Source organism: Cotesia typhae, unplaced genomic scaffold (assembly GCF_013202065.1).
Source record: "Cotesia typhae breed Kobodo isofemale line unplaced genomic scaffold, CoteBio_Ctyphae contig_22, whole genome shotgun sequence".
NCBI lineage: Eukaryota > Metazoa > Arthropoda > Insecta > Hymenoptera > Braconidae > Cotesia > Cotesia typhae.
This window is the reverse complement of record NW_027423728.1, coordinates 4,263,293-4,289,059: the sequence shown is the minus strand read 5'-3', so window position 1 is coordinate 4,289,059 and position 25,767 is coordinate 4,263,293. Positions and strand designations below refer to the sequence as shown.

General features: G+C 29.4%; 3 protein-coding genes across 8 annotated transcripts; 2 read left to right on the top strand and 1 right to left on the bottom strand.

Annotated features, from left to right (window-relative positions):
- The first annotated feature begins 291 nt into the window (after positions 1–291).
- Nup62 (nucleoporin 62) lies at positions 292–2,623 on the top strand. The gene is made up of 3 exons (XM_074260133.1): positions 292–343; positions 466–572; positions 1,055–2,623. Exons 2-3 carry the CDS (start codon positions 527–529, stop codon positions 2,533–2,535), a joined length of 1,527 nt encoding a protein of 508 aa, XP_074116234.1. The 5' UTR covers positions 292–343; positions 466–526; the 3' UTR covers positions 2,536–2,623.
- On the bottom strand, positions 2,546–11,567 carry Hus1-like (Hus1-like checkpoint clamp component). Of its 3 annotated transcripts, none has more exons than XM_074260141.1 (5): positions 11,426–11,567; positions 11,044–11,350; positions 6,491–6,795; positions 3,511–3,923; positions 2,546–3,019 (listed from the first exon to the last, which is right to left on the bottom strand). In XM_074260141.1, exons 3-5 carry the CDS (start codon positions 6,579–6,581, stop codon positions 2,654–2,656), a joined length of 870 nt encoding a protein of 289 aa, XP_074116242.1. In that variant the 5' UTR covers positions 6,582–6,795; positions 11,044–11,350; positions 11,426–11,567; the 3' UTR covers positions 2,546–2,653. The 3 variants fall into 3 exon arrangements, with proteins under 3 accessions (XP_074116242.1, XP_074116244.1, XP_074116245.1); XM_074260143.1 differs by having other exon boundaries at positions 11,044–11,363; positions 11,426–11,559; XM_074260144.1 differs by lacking the exons at positions 6,491–6,795; positions 11,044–11,350; positions 11,426–11,567 and adding an exon at positions 4,221–4,412.
- Myb (proto-oncogene like protein Myb) lies at positions 4,460–25,756 on the top strand. Of its 4 annotated transcripts, XM_074260128.1 has the most exons (9): positions 4,460–4,586; positions 5,225–5,255; positions 18,829–19,006; positions 19,654–19,818; positions 21,191–21,509; positions 21,956–22,977; positions 23,202–23,291; positions 24,783–24,896; positions 25,454–25,756. In XM_074260128.1, exons 1-9 carry the CDS (start codon positions 4,568–4,570, stop codon positions 25,586–25,588), a joined length of 2,073 nt encoding a protein of 690 aa, XP_074116229.1. In that variant the 5' UTR covers positions 4,460–4,567; the 3' UTR covers positions 25,589–25,756. The 4 variants fall into 4 exon arrangements, with proteins under 4 accessions (XP_074116229.1, XP_074116228.1, XP_074116231.1 ...); XM_074260127.1 differs by lacking the exon at positions 4,460–4,586 and having other exon boundaries at positions 4,913–5,255; XM_074260126.1 differs by lacking the exons at positions 4,460–4,586; positions 5,225–5,255 and adding an exon at positions 12,101–12,352.
- The last annotated feature ends 11 nt before the right edge of the window (positions 25,757–25,767 follow it).

Below are 25,767 nucleotides of genomic sequence, written 5' to 3'. Positions count from 1 at the left end.
CAAGGTTTAGTTTGAAAATATTTATGTACAGTCGATAATATTGCAGTAAAAAATAACACTGAAGTTAGCCGTCAGCTGTTGATTTAAAAAATTTTTTTAACAAATCAATTGCAATAAAAAAATGCTTCCAAAAATTTTCACTTGTAATTTTTATTAATTTTAACATCTGGAATTTTTTAATTAAATTTTTTTTATAGTGATTGCATTATTTTTAAATTTTTAAATAATTTTTAATGTCTGCCAACTTCAGTGTCATAAAAAATTACCACTCTATATTTTATGCTATCTATGCTTCAGTGACGAGTGAACCAAACTTCTGAATTGCGCGGTATTAAAAATCAAGGTAAATAAATTTAATTTTTAATAAATTTCAGTGCAATTAATTCACCTGACACTTTAAAATAATAACTCATATTTATTCTTAATATTTTAGTAATTAAAACTGAATATTTTTCTTTTCTATAGTTAATTTAGAAATTTTTCCAATTATTGAGGTTATACGCAACAATATCACAACATTTTAACTATGAGCTCATATTTCGATCCAATGAAAAATCCACCCAATGCACCAGGTAAATAAATACTTTTTTTAATAAAATAAATAAAAAAAAATTATTTATGTAAAATAATACTGAAGTTAGTCGTCAGCTGTGAATTTTAAAAATTTTTATCACAAATCAAATGATACTGAAATTGAGAGACATCTGATCATTTTTAGAATTTTTTTAACAAACAACTTATAGCAAGAAAATTTTAATGAAAAATTTCATCTTTAGAAGCTTTAAAAAATTATAAATGAGATTTTTATTAAAAAATTTTCTATGGCTAGTTTATTTTTCAAGCAAAATCAAAAGATTGTCAAGTGTCTGCTAACTTCAGTCTCATAAAATCAATTACGATAAAAAAAATGCTTCGAAAAATTTTCACTTATAATTTTTATTAATTGTCACATGTGAATTCTTTTTTATAATAATTTAAATTCCATCAAATTTTAAGAATATTTTTTAAGTCTATCAACTTGAGTGTAATTTTTGTAACAAAACTTTTTTTTTAGCTGCTAGTACATTTTTCGGAGCTGGAGATGCAGGAAGGACATTACAACAGCCGTTGACGGCAACGCAACCTCAAGAAAAACCTACTTTTGGTTCTGGTATTACCACAACCTTGACATTTGGCTCAAATCCAGGAACTCAGATGACCCAGCCGTCAATGATTCCATCCTCAGTGCCTACATTCAATCCTCCTGCAGCAACTTCAAATGTAAGTTCTCAATTTGGAATGACGACAAGTACCCCGTTGAGTTTAGGTGGGTCAACTATCCGTATGCCTGGAACTGGCGGGTTTTCAGTCAGTACCGCTGCTGCGTCTGCTACTAGCAGTACTGCATCAACACCAGCACCGAGTTTCGGGCTTCCAAAATCAACAGCTCCAGGATTTACACTCGGACCTTCAGCAGCCAATCCAGCAACACCGAGTTTGTCATTTGGAGCACCAGTATCAACTCCAGCAACTACTGGATTTAGTTTAACTGGTACTGGCACGACAAGTTCCAGTTTAGCACCAGGGTTTGGATCTCTCTCAACATCTACACCTACACCAGCAACAAACGTTTCTTTGTCAAATAAATTGACCTTGGGTTCAAGTGCTACAACAGGCTTTAATTTAACAGCAACAACTAGCTTACCTGCTGCTACATCAGCTCAACTATCATTGGGTTCAGCTGCACCAAGTACTACTTCATCTTTGAGCGGATTCTCATTGCCCGGAACAACCTCAGCAGCTACCACAGGCTTCAATCTCGGCGGCGCGACAACTGCAGCAACTTCTGGAGGATTCTCATTGAATAAAACCACCACTGCTGCCGCCGTGGCTCCAAATACGACCCAAACAACTGGTACAACACAAACTACACTAGGAACAACTACAACCGTCAGTGCCTCGTCAAGCAGCGGTCAACTAGGCGCTATTAATTTCTGTCAGCTAGAAGAATCAATTAATAAATGGACTTTAGAACTTGAGGAACAAGAAAAAGTTTTTATGAATCAAGCAACGCAAATTAACGCTTGGGATAAATTACTTATTGCTAATGGCGAAAAAATAGTCACGTTAAATCAACAAGTCGAAAAAGTTAAACTTGAACAACAACAATTGGAGCATGAGCTTGATTATGTCGTCGGACAACAAAAAGAATTACAAGACTGTTTAGTTCCTCTTGAAAAAGAACTTGCTAATATTTCAGTGTCTGATCCAGAACGAGAATACACTTACAGACTTTCGGAAAAATTAGACACTCAGTTGAAACAAATGTCTGAAGACCTCAAAGAAATTATAGAACATCTCAATGAAGCTAATCGGGCTCAGGATTCGAGCGATCCGATTGTTCAGATTGGTAAAATTTTAAATGCACACATGAACAGTCTTCAGTGGATTGATCAAAGAACTTCAATTATTGCGCAAAGAATCCAACAAATTGATCAGATGCATCAAAATTTTAGACAAGAAAATGAAAGAAGTTTCAGTTTAGCTTACAATTAATAATAATCACTAATTTGTAACACACGTCTTCAAGTTTATTCAATTAATATTTCTTATAAAAATAAATAATTTTTTTTTCTAAAACTAATACATTATTTATCAACATTTTTAAGTTAGATTAATCAATCGCTACTGCTGGTATAAAATGATGGATTTTTATATTATCGTCTAAGTTAATGTGTATGTATACAAGCCTCTCATTAATAATGTTACATTTAACTGAATCAGGATGAATAGCGTCCCAAGTATGGATTGTAAAAAAACGTCTGATGTCAACCGCTGCTGAAACGTTATCTCTTTCTGATTCATCTGCTTTCCATACTTGAAGATTTTGAAAATGTGTCGCAACACTAGCAGCATCTGTTTCTACTTTTAATACAAGTAATCCGTCATTATTTACTATTAATCTCAAGTGAGGCGACATGTTTTTCATCCTTTCAACAAAACTTCTTATATACTTTAGTTGTGGTAAGTCTATCGAAATCTGAAAATAGTATTTATTGTTAAATTTTTTATTTTTACTATGGTTACAACTTCGTATTGATGTGGACAATTAAAAATTTCTAATTATTTTATTTTTACTAGCTTTTCAAAATACAATAAAAAAAATAACACTGAAGTTGACAGATATTAAATTTTTTTTTTTTGAATTTTATAGCAATTAAATTATTAAAAAAAAAATTAATTAAAAAGTTTCACATGTAAAAATTAATAAAAATTACAAGTGAAAATTTTTAGAAGCATTTTTTTATTATAATTAATTTTTTAAAAAAATTTTTAAAATTGACAGTTGACCGCTAAAACTTCAGTATTATTAAAAAAATTATAAATTCAAATATTAATTGTTTTATTCACAGAAATATTTTTAATTCAAAGAAAAAAACAATTAATTATGTTATGAAATTAAAATAAATAAATAAATTGGCATTAAATATTCTTATTTGAATTAAAAAAATACAACAAATTAAATCTTACGTGAAAATCGGGTATAGTTGGTGGTTGATAAACATTCCACTCATTTCTCGGCAAGACTTTAATCGGTACATCGTGAATACACTGCCAAGAATCCGTCGTAAGTGAAGGTAATTCAATTTCTAATGTCAAACAGGGATGTTGTTTGTTTGTAAGTTTCATCTTGACGCTTCTGGCTGTTGCTTTTAGTGACATCAAGCTTTTAGCCAGCATTTGAGCATCAAAATCAAACAAAATTTTGTTGTTATTCTCGCCAATACCCACCATCAAATATTCGTTAAAAAAGTGATACCGCGATAATTCAACCCAGACTGTTGGTGCACGACCACTGTCATCAAGAACAGTGAAACATATTTGATCATTGGTCAATTCAAGTACACAATGTTTCGAAGTTTTTGAGATAGCTGTTACAATATCTAAACATGTAAAATAAAATCATTATTAATAAATTAATAAATATTAATATTTATTATGACATTAAAGTTAGCTGTCGCTTGACAATTTTTTTAATTTTATTTAACAAAAAAATTTATTCCGAAAAATTATTTTTAAAAAATTGCATTTTTGATTTTTTTAAATTTTCACATGTCAATTTTTTTAATAATTTTTTTCTTGTCATAATTTATTTGTTACAAAAATTTTTTAAATTATCAAATATCAGCTAAATTAATTTTCATATATTTTTTTTTTCATATAAAATAGGTTATAATTACTTGTAAAATCTCGCATCGCTACCGCATCTATCATTTTACAACGAAATCTCATTGTTCTTGTTGTTTGACTAAATAAATTATAATATTTCACAAAAATTTATTAATTAAAAAATTTTAAATTAATGTACTATTTTTTTTAAATAATTTCTAAGTTTTAAACAGCACTTGACATCTTTACATAGATTTGTTAGAGGAGCTTTTGGCGGGAATCACTTAACCTAACTTAAGATTGTACAATAAAAATTTAGTAAGAAAATAAAAATGAATCATTTTCAGTAAAATTACAAAACAAAATTAATTTTTATTAAAAAATATTTTTTTATGACATTAAAAGACATTAAATTTAGATGAGAATCAATTTAGCAGGTATTTATTAATTTTTATAATTTTTTAACAAATAAATTATGGCAAAAATAAATGAGAAAAAAAAAATGACATTTAGAAATTTTAAAAAATTATCAAGTGGCTGCTAACTTTAATGTCATTAAATTTAGCTTTAGCTGTCACTTCACAATTGTTTTAGTTTTTGTTAACAAGTAAATTATAGCAAAAAAAAAAATTATTAAAAAAATAGACTTGTAGAAATGTTAATAAATTAAAAATGCAATTTTTTAGAACAAATTTTTTTGTTTTTAATTTTAAATAAAACTGCGCAATAACTATAAATGGTGGAACTAATTATCAATTTATGTCATAAATTACATCTGACATATGTGCATGTATGTTGACACTGCATAAGTTACTTATGTGTGAACGAATTATTAATGTGTATGTTACATTGTTGTCTTTTAGTGTCAATAATATTCATAATTTATGATTTTATTATGAAAGAAGTCAGTTAGTCAGGAAAATAAATTTTAAAGTGTTCGAAATGATTTTAAATTAAAATTTTTGAATTGTTAAACTGCAACAATTACAGAATATATCCATTTATTTTTACCAAGTGAGCAATAATGCGCAATTGAAATTATACCGAGTAATGGCCAGATCACATAATTTTCTAGCAATCAATTCTGCGAACCCGTCTTTATTCAAGTAAGTTTTAAGAATGTTAGTATTTTTTAAATTTACGCTAAAAATAGTGAGTCAACATTTATGAAAATTAAATCAGCTGATATTTAAAAATTTTTATAATTTATTTTGTTTAAAAATAATTTAAAAAAAATTAAAACAAAAATTTTCTCATGTAGAAAATTTTAAAAATTATAAATGGAATTTTTTAAAAATACTTTTTCAGTTCTAATTTTTAATTAATAAAAAAATCAAAAATTTTTGATGAAAATTAATTAAAACAAAATAAAAAAAAATTTCACTTGTAAAAAACTTGAAAAACTGTAAGTGCAATTTTTAAAAAAGGTTTTTTTGTTTTAATTTAATTATTGAAAAAAAAAATTAAAAAATTAAAACTGTCGGCTGACTTATAAAAATTAACTTAGCAGATAATTCATAATTTTAAGAATTTTTGTAACAAACAAATTATGGCAAAAAAAATTTATAAAAAAAATTGACATTTATAAATTTTAAAAAACTAAAAATGCAATTTTTTAAAAATAATTTTTTGGAGTAAATTTATGATGAGTTTGATTTTAGCAGATATCTAATAATTTTTTAATAATTTATATGTTACAGAAGAAATAGTATAAAAAAATGCAAATGGAAATTTTTACAAGTTTTTTCTATGCAATTTTTTAGATTTTTTTTTACAGCCATTAAATTAAAATTAATCTAAAAATTCTCAAAAATTAGCTGTTTGATGAATTCACCCTCATAATTTATTTGTTAAAAAAAATTAAAAAATTGTCAAGTGACAGCTAACTTTAGTATGATAAATTTTTGAGTGTCGGCTAACTTAATTTTCATGAATATTTAACAATTAATGAGTTAAAATTATATGAGTTTGTGATTAAAAATTATTTTTTCAAGCTACAAGTAGTTTTAAACTCCAAAAATGTTCTTCTTAAATTAAGAAAAAAATTTTTTTTATTTAAATATATTATTAAAATAAAATGGAAAGTGACAGTAAAGTATTTAGCCGTGTTAAGTATCTCCAGGTAGCTCTCGATACCGACATATTGTACGGGTGTACCGGCTATTAAAATTTTTTTTTTTTTTTTTTTTTTTCACGTCGTTTCTCTTGCTCGGCGTTGTATTGAACGCCTAGATGAAACAGGTGGCAAGGCACGTGGCATGCGATGAATGCACACCAGCCTTCACTTCAGTTCCTTCCATTTCCATATTATATAGAAAACATCATATCTTAAACTATTTACTTGGATACTCCGTTCTGGATGGTATTGATGGATGCATCGGTTGGCTCTGACTGTACTTTGGTAGTCTGTCGGGTACATCTCGCATCATCATTCATTCATTCTAAATAAGTATAAAAGAGAGGGAGTTGACGCTGAAAAACCTTGGAAAATAGCGCAGGATAAGGATGGCGCGTGCATATCCGAGCAGCTGTGTCACACAAATGCTGTGAATGTCTGGGTATACATAAGTAAACTTTACCAAAGAAATTTCTGTCTGGTTCATTCTTTTATTTGGAGCCATCTTGCATCACTAAGGGATAAACCAGCTAAAAAAATTTAAGATTATATATTACTGTGTTTATATAATTTATGTCCTTACAAAGAGTGAATACTTATTTAATTATTATGTTTTCGAAAAACCTGGCTTATTTTTCAGTGTATGTATCTGATGTCCCGGCAAAAAGTAGCATCAGGACGTATAGAATAACCCAAAGATGGTTCAACTTTCCTCAACAAGAATATCAGAGCCAGGGCAACCCTATCTATCTTAAATCTCACGCATATAAGATGTCCAAATTTTTTATTATTATTTGCTAAATACAGATTGTCATTGTTATTATTTTTTGCTGAAATTTGGGTATCAGAAATAAGATCGACTATGTAAGATGATTTTATTATTAATTATTATTTTAATGGCTAAAGTGACCATTTTTTATATTTTTTAAATTGTTGAATTAGTGATTTTACTATTTCTAACAAATTGAAATTTTTTCAGTAGAAGCAAACCCCATCACTACGCTAAAAAAAAAAAAAATTCTTGACTGGCGTGTAAATTTTCTTTGCTCAAGAAAATATTAGGGAAGATTAAAAATTTCTTGAATGAAGTCAAAGTTTCTTGAGCGGAGAAAATTTCTTTTTGCTCCAAAAAAAACTTTTGTCTTCTTTAAAATTTTCTTGGTGCAAGAATTTTTTTTTCTGTGTAATTATTTGAATTAAAAAAATTTTCCGGAAGACTGTTGGTTTGAAGTACAAAGAAATGTTCTTGAATATCGAGAAAATTTCTAAATATTTTTGTCAATTAAGAAAATTATTTCTTCAAATAATAATTTTTTTTATTTTCGTATAGCTTCACAAGTTTTAGAAAAAACCCTTTCTTTTTTAATAAATTATTTAAATAAATTTAATCATGCATTTTTTTTACTTATTGAAAGCAAATATCATCTTTGAAGAAATACAGAGATGATACCAAGCCAAGAATTGGACCTGGATCTTCCTATTACAATGCTTCCAATAAATAAATCAAAAATGGAAAAGTTTTCTTCTGAAATTTGTAAAGTTAATTAATTAGATTGTAGTGTTCATATCAATTATAAATTTGATTTGACAATACTCCAAAAATTTTAATTTGTTAGAAAGCAATTATGTTTGAAATTGATTGAAATGTGGTGTTAAATGACAGTGGTATAAAATTTGCGTTTATTAACTCGTCAATCTAACGTTTCTCAACTTATTAATATTAAATTGCCCCTTGTGAGATACAAATAGTGACGTCAGGGCCCGATCCCGCATAGCAACCGAGAGCAGGACGGAAGGACAAGCTGTTATATTAAGTTGGCTCCCGCTTATACATGTATATTATGTATTATGTGTGTGAATAAATGGACCCCGAGTTTTCGTGTTATGTTATTGTATGTACCACTAGATACTCGTGATATGATAACGATTATGAGCTTGAGATGGTACTTGTCAGTCAATGAGCTACCAGCTGCAGAATGCAGTTTTACATGGAATGACAATCTAGCACTCTATAGAGCTTTAAAATGAAATCTCGAGTGGGGATATAGCTTCTTTAAGGGCGAGATACAATAAATATAATTTAAACGAGAAAAAAATTACCATTAAAATTTTTTACTATACTTATAAAATTATTTGTTTCAATTTATCGTTGAAAATTAATTTTATTTCACGTAATTTATGGATGTATTTTTAATAAGTAAATAATAAATCTTTGTAGCTTTATATCTTCACTTTGGAGTATTCAATTTATTTTTAATCTAAAAATTGAATAAATTTTTATTGAAATTAGTTAAAAAAAAAAAAATTTTTAAAATGAAAACCACAAGTACTTATTTTTCGATACAATACACTAAAGTCGTCTTTATTTTTCGTGTGGCGTTTGTAACGGCATACAGAAATTCCACACAGTTGTCAGTCTCTTTTGCTCTTAACATTAACGCCTACCTTTATTCTTTTTACTGTTTCGTATAATATAATGTAAGCATACCCGGGCAGCGGCTTTCGTCGACACGCGTCTCTTCCCCGAAAGATTCCGTCTATTCTCTGTTAATTTTTTCTTGAGATTATAGTAAACTACGTTAAATAATGAGTTTATTTTGTAAGCTGGTTAAATAACGTTTAAATATTAATGATCGGTAAAATCCCCTACAAATTTATAACTTGTTCTTCCGCTTAACTTTTTATTTTTATTTACATAGATGACGAATTTTAGATAAACTAAGATATTTTATCTATAATATTCTTATAATAGATATTTTAAAAAGAAAATTTTAAAGAAAATAAAAATTTTTTTGGAGCAAGAATAAATTTTCTTCGCTCAAGAAATTTTTAATTTTTCTTAATATTTTCTTGAGCTAAGAAAATTGACTCTTCAGTCAAGAATTTTTTTTTTTTTCAGTATATATATTGTAATAAAAAATAATTAATATATAAATATCTATGTATGCAATTAAACTTGGTGGTTTCATTTAGCCTCAATAATTGCTTGTAAAATGGGACATCTGCTTCAAGTTCTTGAGTCATAAACAGGGTACGCGTATGTACATATGTACTTACTTTACTTCTTTGCCCTTAATGAATTTATAATTTATCTTTTATACAGTTTTTATTCACATTGTGTTTTATTAAATCCTGTACAAAATTTTTTTATAAAAATTAACTCATAAAACAAAATAATAAACTAAAACAACATATTATTAACTTAAACGTTAACGAAGAATTTATATGATTATAAATAAATACTTGGCAGTGTCAACTATTCGACTGAAACGTCGTGTAAGGGGCTAGTACATGAAAAATTAAAAAAAAAGCACTGCTATGATCATAGCTTAGAAATAAAAATAAACAAACTCCAAAAAAATCAAGCTAATTTGAATAATTTACATTAAAAGTATATTATTTCGCAAGTGAGACTAAAAACCCTTGGAGACCAATTTTTTTCTACTAATTTCATCTAAAAATAGTACTTTAATAATAGCACGGTTGTTTTCCATCTGTTTTAGACCAATGCAGCTTCATAGTTTTTATTCTTATCTATTTATTGTCTTTATTTAATCCCAACAGCTCAACAATCCCAAAGGACCAATAATAGGGTTACTTAATTAATACAAAAAAAAAAATTCTTGACTGAAGGGTAAATTTTCTTGGCTCAAAAAATTTATAAGAAAGATTGAAAATTTCTTGAATGAAGTCAAAGTTTCTTAAGCCAAGAAAATTTCTTCTTGCTCTAAAATAACTTTTGTCTTCCTTAAAATTTTCTTGATACAAGAATTTATGTTCTTGAAAATTTTCAAGAATATATGTTCTTAGCTCAAGAATTTGTTCAATTGATTGAAATAATTTTTGCTTACGTAGAGTTTACACTTTTTTCTCTCTCACCCTCTATTGGTCAAAGGAAAGTATCTCTGTGATACTTGTACAACAAATGGAATCTCAAAAACTATTTTATACATAAATAAATGAAAATTTTCAAAAAATAAATTTTCACTTAAATTATCTATCGAAGAGCGAAGCGTTTTTTTTAAATTATATCTTATACATGAACAAAACATGTTTTAAAATTAAAATTTTTTTTGTTATTAACCTGAACCTTAAATTACATGAATTAAACATTTTATTGATAGTTTAAATATTGAAGCATACTACACAAAGTTAGAAGAATTGACGAAATAGTGCCAGGAGCTGATTTTCAAAAGGGTATCTTTTCATTTTTGATTAATCAAGATAAAAAACTGGTTATCTTCAATTTTAAATATTTTTATCGAACTTTTTTAATTTTGCTATAAATTGCTATCGGTTATGAAGCTACAATTCGATTTTCATTTAGGAATCTTTATAATTCTCGAAGTAATAAATATTTAAAAGTTCAAAAAACTGCTTTTTTAAAATATGAAAAGATACCCTTCTGAAAATCAGCTTCTCATGTATTCTTGTTCATTATTTTTATTTTAATCAACGGATCATTAAATTAAATTACATATATTACATAAAACATAATACTTAAGACCAAGGCATGTATAATAGATACCCAGTAGGGTATAATAGCTAAAAATTGAACAATTTGCTGGCAGATAGCATGGGGTGAAGAAGTGAGTTCAAGTCAGCACATGGCGCACTTGCAAATACCATTCGTCAATCTTCCAATGGTATACATACATAATACAAATTCCCTGCGCTCTGGTTTTCTATGTTTTATTTTTTATGTATTATATAGGTAGCCCTTAGCTTGTAAACACATACTTGGACATTATATATATACCTTCTTCACTTCTACTTACTCGGCCTCGACGCATTGCGCGGAAAGTATCCCTCCAGAACTTCGTTGAGTTTCGGGCATTTTCGACAAAGTTTAAAGCATCGTTATATATATCTCTGTTCTCCGTGTTGATATCTCGAGTTTACTTTGAAATATTTAAATATTCGTGTCTTCTTTCATCCACTTTGACCATTCATGTTGATACCGGTCCGTTGTCTAGAGTGTGGTTGTCATTTTTCTTTGTTACTCTCTCTCAGTTCTCTCAACGCCGCGGTTGGTCGAGTCTCACTGCGGTGTGTGCTCTGGCCCCGGGGATGTCGTGATCCCCACTACGAACAAAACCTTATAATAAAACTCTGGTATGGTCTTTTTACCCGTACCCGCTATAATACTATAATACTCACTGTACAGTCTCCATTAGAGTCGAGATCTCAAATAAAACAGCAACATAATGTAGCGCTCTACTGGTGCTGCCCTCATCGGTCATGAAAACGGTGAAAACTCAATACCTCGAACGGTGCTGTCGCTGTAAAACTTTATTAGTCGAGAACGGGCAAGCGGCTGCCACTGTACGGGTGTGGATTCGATAATAATTTAGCCCTCGAAAAATTCCCTCCAAAATACATCAATATGGAGGCTCCCAGTAAATTAATGTGGTGGCTTTTATAGTTAATTTTTATTTTGTTCTATTTCAATTTATATTTATTAAATTTTTAAAACATTTATCAATTTAAACAATAACAAAATTTATTGTTGAGTTTATTAAAAAATAAAGAGTTGATTAGTGCGCAAACTCAGTGTACTGAACAAAGATAATACGCAAACGCGTATTAAAAGACCGTTTCAGACGCTGACGGGGCCAACGATCGATACCGTCACTTTATTGTTGTCACTTATGTAAAATATTTTACACTACAATTCAGTAGTTTATCGTCGTTATTATTTTACTTTTTTTTTTTTATTTTATTATAACAGTAATTATTATAATTATAACTATTTTGCAGTTTTAAAAATAAAGTGTATCGACAGTGAAATTTATGAAGAGATAAATTAACAATGAATACAAGTTATACAATTGTTGAATGTACTTGTTTTTAAACAAGTGTTTTAACGTTATTATTTTTGTCATGGATATCGTGTAAATATACTGCAAACTACAAATACCGAGCTTTTGGATAATTCAACTTTATTAGTGTATTTATTTTTAAAAGTGTTATTTTAACACTATTTTGTTAAATAATGCAGCGACTACCCGAACTGCTTGTACCAGCAAAATCAGTCGATATTGCTACTTATCACTCGACATTTTATTCTCCACCTCCCACCGAAGCGTAAGTTTTTTTCTTCTACTTTCTTTTTTTTTTTTTTTTTTTTTTATCATTTAAGTGTTTAGATTTAATAATGTTAAATACTTAGAATTTTATAATTGATATAATTTTATTGCAGAATTTAAATAGGCGGTATTCAAATGTCGGCCATATGTCATTTTATAATGTTTTTATCTGTTAGCAGGAACGTTAAATTATTTACGATTACGTTTTGATAGTAAGAAATTTTTTTTTAGGAAAAAATAAATATAACAGAGAAGATATTAATTAATGAATACGTCCTTTGTAATTAAATTAAATATACAGGAAAAAAATTTCTGTACTTTTATAAACTGCATTTTTAAATGCTCTAATTTTATGATATCTCTTCTAGCTAAATATAACTGCATAGAGTTAGAGTATATTAAAAAATTTTCATAGTTTAATAATTTTATAAATGTTAAAATTATTAACTGATTTATTACAGCTTGGAAAAGTTGGTAAAAATAATAAATACTCATGTTTTATTCAGTAACATTGTGTGTGTAAATGTATCTACGTCTGCGTATGTCTACAGCCTTATCTACTCAGGCATGAATAAGTGTATTATATTCCCACAGATCACTGTTTTAAGCGCAAGGATAAATTTTAAGTTTTGCATTACTAAATTAAATTTATATATTTTTTTTCAGTCAATTTATTTAACAGTCGGTCTCTACGATTACAGTTTTATGTTTTTTTCCTAGGCAAAGAAGAATTTTTAAAAACCACTCTGCTACGTAATAGACTTTTTATTATTTAATTTGTAGCAGAGCGTTTTTTTTTTTTTTTTTCGAAATTCTAATTTGTTTAAAAGAAAAATATAAAACTGCACTGAGAAAAAAAAATTTCTTGAAGAATCGTTTAAAATAAATTCTAGTTTTTTGACAAAAGAATATCCAATATCTATCATGATAATAAAACATTGGAATTAATTTTGATAGATTAACAAATGAATAGGTTCACTTGAATTAAAAAAAAAAATAATTCGATTAATTTGATCAATTCTTTAGACAAGAAAATTTTCTTTGACTCATGACTCACAGTCACGAGTGCCATAAGGATAGTACCGTTTCTTACAGTGAGTGCGATGCGAGCCAAAGAGGAGATCGACTGTTAAAAGTATAATTTTAAAAATTATATTAAGCCACATTGAAGAAACTTGAAAAACTTACTCCAAATTATTTGTAATTTGAACTACTATTGTTAACATCTACCTAAAAAAAATAGTAACAATTTTTTGGTATTAATTTGTTTATATTAATTGCTTGAGTACTAATTTACTTCAATCGGAAGAAAGAAACTGATACTAGAGGATGCGGTGTTATCAGAGAGCCAGTTTTTTTTTTTTTTTTTTTTTATATCAACCCATTCAGCACTCCATTTATCATTTGAAATTATAATCATGCCGTTTGAAGATATTTGTCTTGGAGGTCATTCGAAACATTTCAAAAAACTGTCCTTCAACAAAAAAAATTACTATGTCAAGAATACCATGAAGTACAAAATGGAGAAGATATATGGACAGAGGCTGGCTTAAAGATTATTTTTAAAATAGTGAATCTTCGAAATCTTTATTTTGTCTTCAAGTAAAGTGAGTCTTACTTCATTCATTTCTTTCAGGCCCTAAATTTTTCTTACTGGAAAACTTTAGAGTTCTTTCTTAGTATCTTCTCTCAAAAGAATCTCAAGGAAGCGTATCGTCAATCCGGTTTGGCAACAAACTTTTTTTTTCGTTCTCTCTCGATCATCTGTCAAAATTTAAAAGCAAATTCACGATGGTTAATACTGAGGTATTGATTTTAAAAAATTTTTTCTAAAGAGTTAGCACTCGAGTGAAATTTTTTAAAAGTCACACTGCCAACTGAACCACTGTTAATTAATTTAAATTTAAAATTAACATACTTTTGCGAAATTATGTATACAAGATAACAGATGAAATTATGTATACGAAATTATGTATACAAGATGACAGAAGGAATTTTAGCACGAATTAATTTCTAAAATTTTTCAGATTTATTTTTGACTCTAAACCACCCTGACGGAATCTAGCCGGAAAAAAGTCTTCAAAGTTAATGGAGATATTCACAGATTGATGCGTTGCATATCTTGGGAAAAGTTTCTAAATAATTTTTCTCCGAAATTTCAATCCCATTGAAAGTACATCCATAAATGTGATCGAGTACATCTGCTCCCTGGATGACGTTTAGAAGCGGATATTTTTTTTAATTTTCCGGCATACCTTATCGTCCTGCTATAATAACACAGGATATATTATATACATCTACGCGGGAATTAGATGAGTTCGATGAGTAAAAATGACTAGAGGCGTGGTTAAAATAACACGTGCATGGTCATCAGAATAAACAGTTGTGAGTATTTATTTGCAGTATAGAATATTCCCACGGCAGAATTAAAGATTCACACGGAAAATAGGATCTTACACACTTGTCATGGGAACGAACACAAAGTAAAAGGGCAAAAGTGCACACAAGTGGGGATGATGGCAACATAAGGTGTAGAAAAAAGTTAAAAGGGGATGATGGAGGTTTCGAAAACCCTCTCGGAAATCCTCGGAAGCATTCGGAGTTTAGCACCCTTCTAAGTTTATTTTATTTTTTATTATTATCGTATTCTCTGACATAGTTTATAGAGAACACGGGTGATTGAGGTTGTATTGTAATAATACACATAACTTAATACATTATAGGTCGATGCTCTTGTACGCGTGATGCATTTAAAACACGACTCATGGGACTTGAAATCATGTTGGCATCGGTGTATTTTAATACCGGTGATCTTGGAACTTTTTTACTGGACAAGTTAAAGGGAGAAAAATAAAAGAAAGAGGAATGAAGTAAGGCATCAAGGCAGGTGGTGACCAGATGTCCTATAAGGGGTTCAACCCTGATCCTCCCTACGTACGTGTCGATATTAATACTTTGTGTTTTAACTTACTACAGCAAACAATAATTAATATTATTAACAACGTTAATCGAAAGGCAAAAATTATTTTAAATAAAAATTTATATTTTCATATTTTTTACAGAGACTCGTTTTCAACGAGAACGGGTAATACTCGGTGATTATACGTGTCGATCAATATAAGGGTGTACATGAGAGGCATGACACACCACTGACTACACATCTACATTCATCCACATCTTTACATACGTACAAATGTATTGTAAAATTAAGAGAGAAAAGATGGCGTAAGGGGCTGCTGTTGCGTTGTATATGACTATAGTCTCATAGGGTTTATTGTTACACCGAAAGTACATGTACGTGTACATGAGAAGCGCTTAAGAAGGCGCGAAACGGAAGGGAATGGAAGGAAGTAAAAAGGAGGGTACAAAAAAGTAAAAAGGGGACAAAATTTTACAACTGACTCTCACTCTTTCTCTATGGGTACAAGACATGGTTTTCTGGCAAATAGAGGGGAGTCTCAAGCAGACGGTACCGTACCCTGCAGATGCCAGTCAAGTTAGATACCAAGACTTTAAGGGTCTCATGCTGATTATATCGTTTTATTAATAGAAACATTACGTTGCTAATTAATTCTCTAATTCATTATTTTTAGCTCTCACGATCCTCATGTTTATGTTAATAATTGGTCGTAACTTATATTGACTAAATGCATATACCTACTAAATTATTAATGTGACAAATTTAAAGGACCAAAGTTATAGTTCAGAAGAGTATAGAATAATTAAGGCATGTTGATTTTAAAAAAAGATACGAATGGAAGGTGAAGACGAATAAGAAAGAAAAGAAAAAGCTCAGCTGACCGTCAGAACCCGAGATTCCTCAAAGTTAAATTTAAAGGGCCAGGTATAGCTATTATATTCATAAGTATGACAATCGCAGGAACTAATCTCCAAAATCTCAGGCATTACATCTAGAATCTAGAAGACTTATCATTATTATTGCTATGCAAATAAAAAACAAATGATAAGTCACTGTTTTTTAAGGATGCGGGTAACTTATCGTGTACCTCCATTGAGTCGCTTTGCGCACACTTACGTTCTTTATCTTTAACATAATACTACCATAAAATAGACGCAATAAGCGCAACCAGCTGCCACATAACATGTCTTGAAACATAACTTACGATTGATGATCGACTATTGCCTTCAACATAGAAAGAGCAAGTAATGTAAGAAAAAGAGCAAAAGAAAGAGAAAGAAAGAGTCAAAGACAGCTGTCGAGTCACGCACCTGCTCATAAAATGTCTTACCATCGATATCAGGAGTCTATGTCTGTTCTGTAACAAATTATCAGCGTACACCAGTAATAAACTAACATTACCATTGTTAACTTGAAAATTATTTAATTTAGCTCCTCTAAATTCAAAGTCGGATTTTACAAAAAGAAATATCACAAACCATATTTTTAAATATCATTTCAATTTAATTAAATCATTACATCAGATAGTGTAATATAGTAATCAAGATGAATAGCGACATTATCAAGCTTTTATAATTCAAGGATATACTGGCCGTTAGAATGACTATTTAAATAAATTTAAATTTCACTGAAAAAAATTACTTTAATAAGACAGATATATGCATAACATTTTTCTGTATGCCGAATAATTGAAATATATTTTTATAACTAGATAAAGAGTGAATTAAAAATAAAAATCACTACTTTATATTTAAAATAAAAAGGAGTTTGTGTTACTAGGGGACAGAAGATAAGAACCGAGTGGTTTTTGCCAATCAATATGAATTTTATACACATACCGACTCCTTGCTCAGGATATATATACATATGCATTTGGAATCGTTGTGGTGTACACATAGACTTACAAGTTAGCGAAATAACGCTCATAATACTTGTCTCGCCCCCTGCACAGACAGCTGTGCCTGGCAGTACAACCCCTAGTATTTCTTTCGTTTCTCGCTAGCCTTGTCTCATTTGGGGGAGGCTAATAATAATGACTATGGGACACTGAAAGTGCACATGCCATAAGCATATGCTCCCGTGAGCGTGCGAGCTCTTTCACAGATGGTTCGATAAGTAATAAAAATAGACGAAGAGCCGAAAATATAAAGATACACAATGTGTTATCATATCTATTTTTTTTTTTGATATTATTCGAAATTCTATAATTAAATAATTCATAAAAAAAATTATTTTTTATGGATAAAATTTATTTTAACATAATGCATTTATTTATAATTATCCCATCATGTCGAGGATATAAATTTACTGTTGTAATGTGAATATTAATGATACTACATGTACATTATAAAACTCGTTTTTTACTATTTGTATACACATATGTATTGCGTCATAAATTTCTCAGGTTAAATTATTGATTGAGGATAACTTGGACGATTTTATCTTTTTAATTGAAGCAATGTATGTTTTATTATATCATTTGTTATGTAATTGTTTCGCTTGTTTAGTAAGTAAATATTTAAGAGAAAAAAAATATTAAGAATCGTTTTAGGCTGAAGATTGATCAAATATTTAAATTGTAATTCATCATTAAAAGAATAATTTATATGTATGTTTGAAAGTTAGTAGAATAATGAGATTAAATGATTGTATCTGTATGAATGCAATTGTTTATTATTATAGGGGAACCTGAAGTGAATTAAGAATAAAAAATTTAGTAATTTTAAGAAAACTATTGTGAGAAAATGCGCATGAATGATTGAAGTTATTTATATCTTTAAATAATAAAATCCAGAAAAATATTCTCAAGCAATAAATTAAGTTCTATTAAGCACTATGAAGATATTTATATTTATTGTTCTTAATCAAACAGAGTTGCTGTATATCATTGATATGATACTTTAATATGTATGTCCATTAGTGTGTTCTTTATTGACATAAAAATTGTTTTTTTTTCTCGGCAAATATTTAAATAGTTATGTAATAAAAAGATTAAAGTTTATATAGATTTATGTGTAACAGTTTTTGTGAATGAATTTTGGTGTAGAACAAAGCTATTCAGGAAGGTGTTCACTGACTGAAACACATTAGATAGATGATAAACTGAAATAAGCCTTAAAGATGGTAATTTAGTAAGTGACACTTGGATAATTTTATTTAGGAAGTGATAGAGTAAAGGAACCGGGAAGGAAGTTGACGAGGTATAGTCTGCATTAGTAGACAGGAAATTAATTAAACTGTAAGGTTACATACGTTTGTGAGTGAACTTCTGGACAGGATGTGGTTGTTGTATCCGGGGATTTTTAGGGCTAGAATGAAACCAGTCAAGAAAAATAATGTCAGGCGAGAAGTAGACTAAAAAGACAAAAAATTAAAGAAGCTCGTATGATCCGATTACAAAAAAAAAATTGTAACGATTAACAGGAAGGATGTTTACCGAAGCGTGCATTTTTAACTAGGAAATAACGATTTTTATTTACTTATTTTTTAAGTTTTTAGATCATTTATTTTTTTTTGTTTTTAATATTATAATGGTAATTTTTTTTTTATTTCAGCTCGAGATCAGGCTACGATTCGAGTAGTGGAGATGAATCTGAAAATGATTACCAAATCGCTTCTTACTCAAATTCACATTCTGTAAATCCGACATCTTCGTCGACGGCATCGACGACAACGAGTACAAATAATGCGCAAGGAAAACATATTAACAAAGGTCGTTGGACCAAGGAAGAGGTAAAGTTTGATTTTATTATTTTGTTGTTAATTAAACTTTTTTTTTTATTAATAATATTTTGATAAATACGGAACATTAGTTTGATACAAACCTAAATTATGGGCCAGTTTGAACTTGTATGTAACTTCAATATAATGACAATAATTTTGACGGCTTATATTACAATCTCTGACGACCTAACAATGAATCAAAAGAATAGTTAGGGATGATCCTGTTGTTACCTGTCCTTTTTTCTCACTAGCACGCGCGATCAAAACTATAGAGTACAATTCAATGTATGAGGTTTCTCATGGGAAAGTTAGCGGCCCTCTATCCCACGTGCTTTTATTTTATGTAAACTCTGAATTTACTTCACATAATTTTATCCTGATTTCTGGGAATTTTTGATAATCTTGAAAAAAAAATGAAAAACTTTTGTATCAAATTTATTTAATGAATTCTAATAAATAACTAGAACATTTGTTTTTTTCTCTCTCCAATTTAAAATAAAGATGAACTAAATATTTTTCTTATCCTCTTAATAGTATAGATGAATAAAAATAAAAAATGTATTTATTATATGATGAAACTTATCTCAAAAAATAAAATAATTCACAATTAATAAAATTTAATAATAGATAAATAATTATTATTTTTTTGTATGTAGGATGCCTTACTAAAACAGTTAGTAAGCAATTCAGAAAAACTGGGCAAAGGTATCAGATGGGACGATATTGCTTCACATTTCAAAGAAAGAAGTGACGTTCAATGCCAGCAGCGTTGGGCTAAAGTTGTTAATCCAGAGCTCGTTAAAGGCCCATGGACTAAAGAGGTAAAAAAATTATCCATATTAACTCAAAATATGATTGCCAAAAAAAAAAAAAAATTAAAAAAAAATAATATTAAACTTACTCTGCAAAAATGCAAAAATTAGTTTCAAGTTTTACATTACAATAGCGAGACGAAGTTCTTGATGCTCACGTCCTCAAGTTGTACAATAATAAAGAATATTTTTTTAATTTTATATACATTAATATTTTGGTAAGGGCTTTAATCTTCTAATTTTTTTTTTTTTTTTTTTTTTTTTTTTTTTTTCAAATAGATTCACTTTAGTCGGACTTTAGCTATAATGAGATGTTTCGACGGTATACCAGCAGAACCGGTTTTTTGTTTGAAAATTTTCCGATTGTAAAGAGAAGGATACAGGGCAAGAATTCGCGGGTCTCTTTTGAATACACGTGGACGTGCTTATTATTTACAATAGTCTCTAGCGTCTTTCCTGGTTGCGCAATCATTTTAAAGAATCATTCATTGAGTTGATATTCATGGTGTTAGCCTAAAAGAATTTTGAGATGATTAGAAACCATAGAGTCACTCATCTTTGACCCTGTTTACATCATTAACATTTTTTTGTTCAAACGTGTCATTTATCATTTATTCTATAGAATAACTACTTGTCTCCTCTGCATATAATTTAAAACAAGAAAGTAATATTAAAATTGCTAAAAATATTAAATAAAAATTGGAGAAAAAATTGTTGCTTTTACTCAGCTGAATAGCTGATTAACTGAAAAAAATCTAAAAAGTATTATTAAAATCAGTCTTAATTAAAAGGATAAAATAAATCTTATCATTATTGGTAAATTTCTTCCTTTTCTTTAAAATATTATTCAGACTATAGCAAAATATGTTGAATACAGTATTGTTAGTTCTGCATTGGAGTTGCTTCGGTGCCAATGCACTCAGCAACAGTCAAGGGCATACGTATTACACTGTTGATGTTTGCGTGGGGCCTAACACTCCTGCTTTGGTTGCCCGCTCGCTCTCCATTCTGCTGCTAAGATGCCTTCAGAGATGCTCGTTTATATCCATGTAACTTGGTTTTCTTTTCTCTTTTTTATTTTATTTTTCTTTGTCAAGTAGTTGCCCTGCCCTGCATTGCCTTACCTTGAGGCTTTAAGCAGTCGTATTGAAAGAATATTCTGCGAAATTTTAACTTACACTGACACTAAAGCTGGATACTGGTATGGAATTCTGTCTGCACCGGTATTTTATAACTTCTTTTTTCTTTTCTTATTTTATTGTGAGACATATATAAGGTCGAAATGCAGTTCGCAAAAAAATTTTTAAAGAGTATCAAGATGATCCACTTAATTTAAAGTGTATTTAATTTAAAACTTTTTTTTTTCTTTGAATGCCTTCAGGAGGACGAGAAAGTTGTGGAACTTGTGGAACGTTATGGCCCGAAAAAATGGACACTTATTGCAAGACATCTGAAAGGTAGAATAGGAAAGCAATGCAGAGAAAGATGGCACAACCATTTAAATCCAGGTATCAAGAAGACAGCATGGACTGATGCTGAAGATAAAATAATTGTTGAAGCACACCGGCGTGTTGGTAATCAGTGGGCCAAAATAGCTAAACTATTGCCTGGTCGAACTGACAATGCTATTAAAAATCACTGGAATAGTACAATGCGACGAAAGTATGAGGCAGAGGAAGGAAAAGTTACTGGAACAAGAGGTAAAAAATGATTATTAACTTTTAACTATCAAGTTTATAGTCACTATGTGACTACCGTGACTTGTGAACTATAAATAAATAAAATTTTGCTTTATTAAATAATGACTTTTGTTAAATTGCACTGTACTTTCGTAACTATTGATCTTTTTAAAGATATAAGCTTATCCTGATGTTACACTCAACAAGAACTTTCATTTGAGTACCCACATGCATTTTTGATATATTTTTCATATATACATATATATATAATATATATAAATATATGAAAAATTGATGTGGGTACTCAAATGAAAGGTCTCGATGAGTGTAATGTCGGGGTGAGTTTAAATCTTTGAAAATGTCAGTAGTTTACGAAATACAAGGTAATTTCTTAATTATGTGTCTAAAATATATAAATATATAAAAACAATAAATTTTTACTTATTTAAATATTTTATTTTATTCAGGTCGTGGCAGAAGAAAAACAATAGAAAATTCTATGAACATTAAAAAGGAACCACGAGTTATGCATGATGAATCATCGTGTCCAGATAATTTATTCAAAGACGAAAATAGCCGGACGGCGACAATAACATCCCAAAGCCTTGATATGAGTTCACTAGATTGGTCTAGTGGTTGGGGACAAACACATCATCATTCACAAGTGCAACAACAATCTCATCAACCGACACTTTATCATCAGAATGTAATATCTATTGAGGATTCATCTCTATTAAGGCTAGAGGCTAGAATGAAACGTGAACCCTCACCCTTTTCAAAGTATTTCAATTTAGATATGGGCACAGAGGCAAGTGGTTCTGGAACATCTGACATACGTTTAGTACCTATGCCTGATTTTGAAGATGAAGATGACCGTAAAACAAGTCCTCCGCCTATTTTACGGCGACGTCGTCAACCACAATACAGTACGGTGCGTATTGAAACGATAAATGACAGTGGAAATCAGTCGGTTGATTATTTATTAAATCAGCAATCATCATCGCAAGTTAATACTGCTCCATCGACGCCTATTAAACAGCTTCCGTTCAGTCCTTCGCAGTTTCTTAACAGCTTGGCTAGTCCAGAAACTTCTTGGCCACGTGCTAGTACTCCCAAAGGCAGTCCTGGTACACTTACAACACCACAGCCTTCAGGCTTACGCCGAAATCAAGAAGATGGAAACACACCACGTACTCCAACGCCTTTTAAAGACGCTCTTGCTGAGATAGAACGACGAAGTGGAGCTACAACTCAGTTACCGGCAACGCCTAGTCGTCTTGATGCATTAACAGAAATAATTCGCCAGGAAACAGATCGTGAAAGTCTGGCCAGTAGCAGCATGCTTCAAGACTCTGGATACGGTACTGGTCGACGACGTGGAAAAGAAAACAGCGCACCGGGTGGAAAACGTGCACGTAAAGCTTTGTGTCAAGCTTGGGCCAGTAGCACGCAAGACCACTCGGATATGAATTTTGCTGTTGAGACGCCGGTTAGTTTTATTTTATTTTTTATAGAATTTATAATATAATTCGTAAGTAAAGTACCTAGTACTTGAACACTTATAAAAACGGAACCATTATATATATTTTCATCAAAATCACTAATTTCAACTAATAATTAGATCTAATAATTTTACTTTGAAACTTGTTCAACTACTGGGTACTTTACCTTACATAAAAAATAAAATTAAAATATTTTTATTTTTATTTACAGAGCAAGAGCTTAGATACTTCAGTGTTATTTTCACCTGCGTCAATGGCCCTAGAAGACAGCTTTTTAGCGGCAGGACCGAGTCCGTTGAAGGTAGAGCACCAATCCCAAAGTCAAATCCAAAGTCAACCTGCCTTATCCTGGTTTTACTCTCGCACCAACCGCCTGTAGACACGCTAGCCGGCCTTACTTATTTTCTTTCATTATTATTAACTATTTCATAACTTTTGTGTTTCTTTTCTAATGTTTTAACATTTTCTCTATAGTTTTTTCTTCGTTAAATTTACTAATATACTCTTCTTCTTTTTTTTTTTTTTTTTTTTTTTTTCTAAATTTAACATCATCAACCACAAGCTCTTGTGCTCTAATATAAAGCATTTACTTAATACGAGGGTTTTTGAACTAATTTAATATATACGAAAAAAAAAAAATTATTTGTTACGCACGTACATTATTCCGTTACGCGAATAAATCCTATCCCCCTTCCTCCAAAGATTTTTTTTTCTATCGTGCTTATGTATATATATTTATGTATGAAAACGAAAAAAATCCCCCGAGATTATTCCCAGAATTTATTAATTAGTATTAAAACATGTTAAAAAAAATTTAGTTATCAATTAGTTTTTCTGTTAATTATATTTATAGAGGCGCGAGATTTAATTTATTAAAATTAATTTAAACTAATTCGGTAATTATTCGGTTTAAGATATCGGACTTATTTATTTTTGTCTTAATACTTAATTTATTATTATTATTATTATTTAAATAAATACATCACTTCAAATTATTTAACAATCATGGCATAAATTATCAAGCTTTATTAAATGATGTATTTAAAATTAGTAATAACGTTTTATTGTTTTTTTTTTTTATTAATTATTTTAATATTTATATATTTTTTAAAAGTGTTTTTTTTTTTTTTTTTTTTCCGTTACGTTGGGTTGCCGCATGTCTGCACTTACTCAAAGCGAATAATTCCTTTGTAAAAAAAAAAAAAAAAAAAAAGATACAGGCCTGGCCTAGCGTACCAAAGTACCTTGATTGTAATTCCCACCTTTACCTGTAAACCTGACCTACCTCGTCAAGACGCTCTTTCAAAGATCGCAAATGTACGAGCACCCCCAAAGATATTATTGAGCAACGGCTCAGTAGCCGCAGCGGCCTCGGCAAGATATTTTCTAAGAATTTGCACCCATACCAAATACAGAGGCTCGCCTAGTCATCGCAGCAAACAATTTTACAAAAACTACTATTTTTAAAATTCTTTTTTCTGTCTATTTTACTTGAAGTAAAAAAAAAAAATGAAAAAACTCAAATTTAAATAATCTTACTTCCGGTCTTTTTTTTCTGTGTAAATATATATATATTTTTTTTGCAACAAAAAAGAAATATATATATATATATATATATATATATATATATATATATATATATATATATATAAATGTAAATAAATACATACATATACAGAAATGTCTATGTATGAAATTTGAAAACTTTATTATAAAAAATATATTGTTATAACTATCACATTTACAACTCTTAAAACTTGCCGGCTGTAGCTAGTGTGTCTATCCTTTCCAGACTCCCCAAGACTTAATCCAGAGGAAGTCCACCGCCAAGAGGGCTATCACATTTGACGTTTATGACAATCCAAGTATCAGTTCATTGCTTCTCAGACCTCATAAACGCCCAAAGGTCGGTTCATATTCCTGATCATTTATTATACTAACTGCACGTGTAAATAAAAAATCGTCTTAAAATTGTTATTTGTTTAAAATGACACTGGATATCATTCCAGATTATACTGAGTATAATCTAGATTATACTCAGTATAATCTAGATTACAATGAATATAATCTAGATTACAATGAGTATAATATAGATTACAATGAATATAATCCAGATATCACCCAGTATAATCTGGAAATTTTGAGCTATTATCTGAAATTTTTTTTTATCACAGATATCACTGAGTATAATCTGGGATGATATCCAGTCTTATCTTTTTTTTCATGAAGACTTTTAAGATGCTAAAAAAAAAATTCAAAGAGCAGATTTTTAAAATTTGGTTCTTTTTTTTTTTTTTAATTAATTTTTTTTTTTTTGCCTTAAAAGAGTCTTGAAACAGTTTTGGTTTGTGTCACGTTTAAAATCTTAAATAAACGACAATTTTAAGACGACTTTTTTTTACACAGTTGTATAAAAATAAATTTGAATATTTGAATTTACAATTTTTTTTCTTCAATTTACAGTTACAATTGGAAGCACAATGGACAATGGTTGCATGTGGACGAACTAACGATCAGATAGAGATGACACGTGCTGCACGCCAATTCCTTGATTCTCATGGATTGCCAGCTTTACGTCCTCGGTCATTAAATTTTTAATAAAAAAATTATAATATATATTGAAACTAGTCTGAGTAAACAACACGGAATAAACGTGTTGGCTCTTTTGAACTTTGGGGTCTACAAGCGTCACTTATGGCTGCTTTTCTGTTGTTTTTTATAGTACAGATAAGGAATAATTAAATAAAAATTAATTCAAATAGAGAACTAATGTTTTT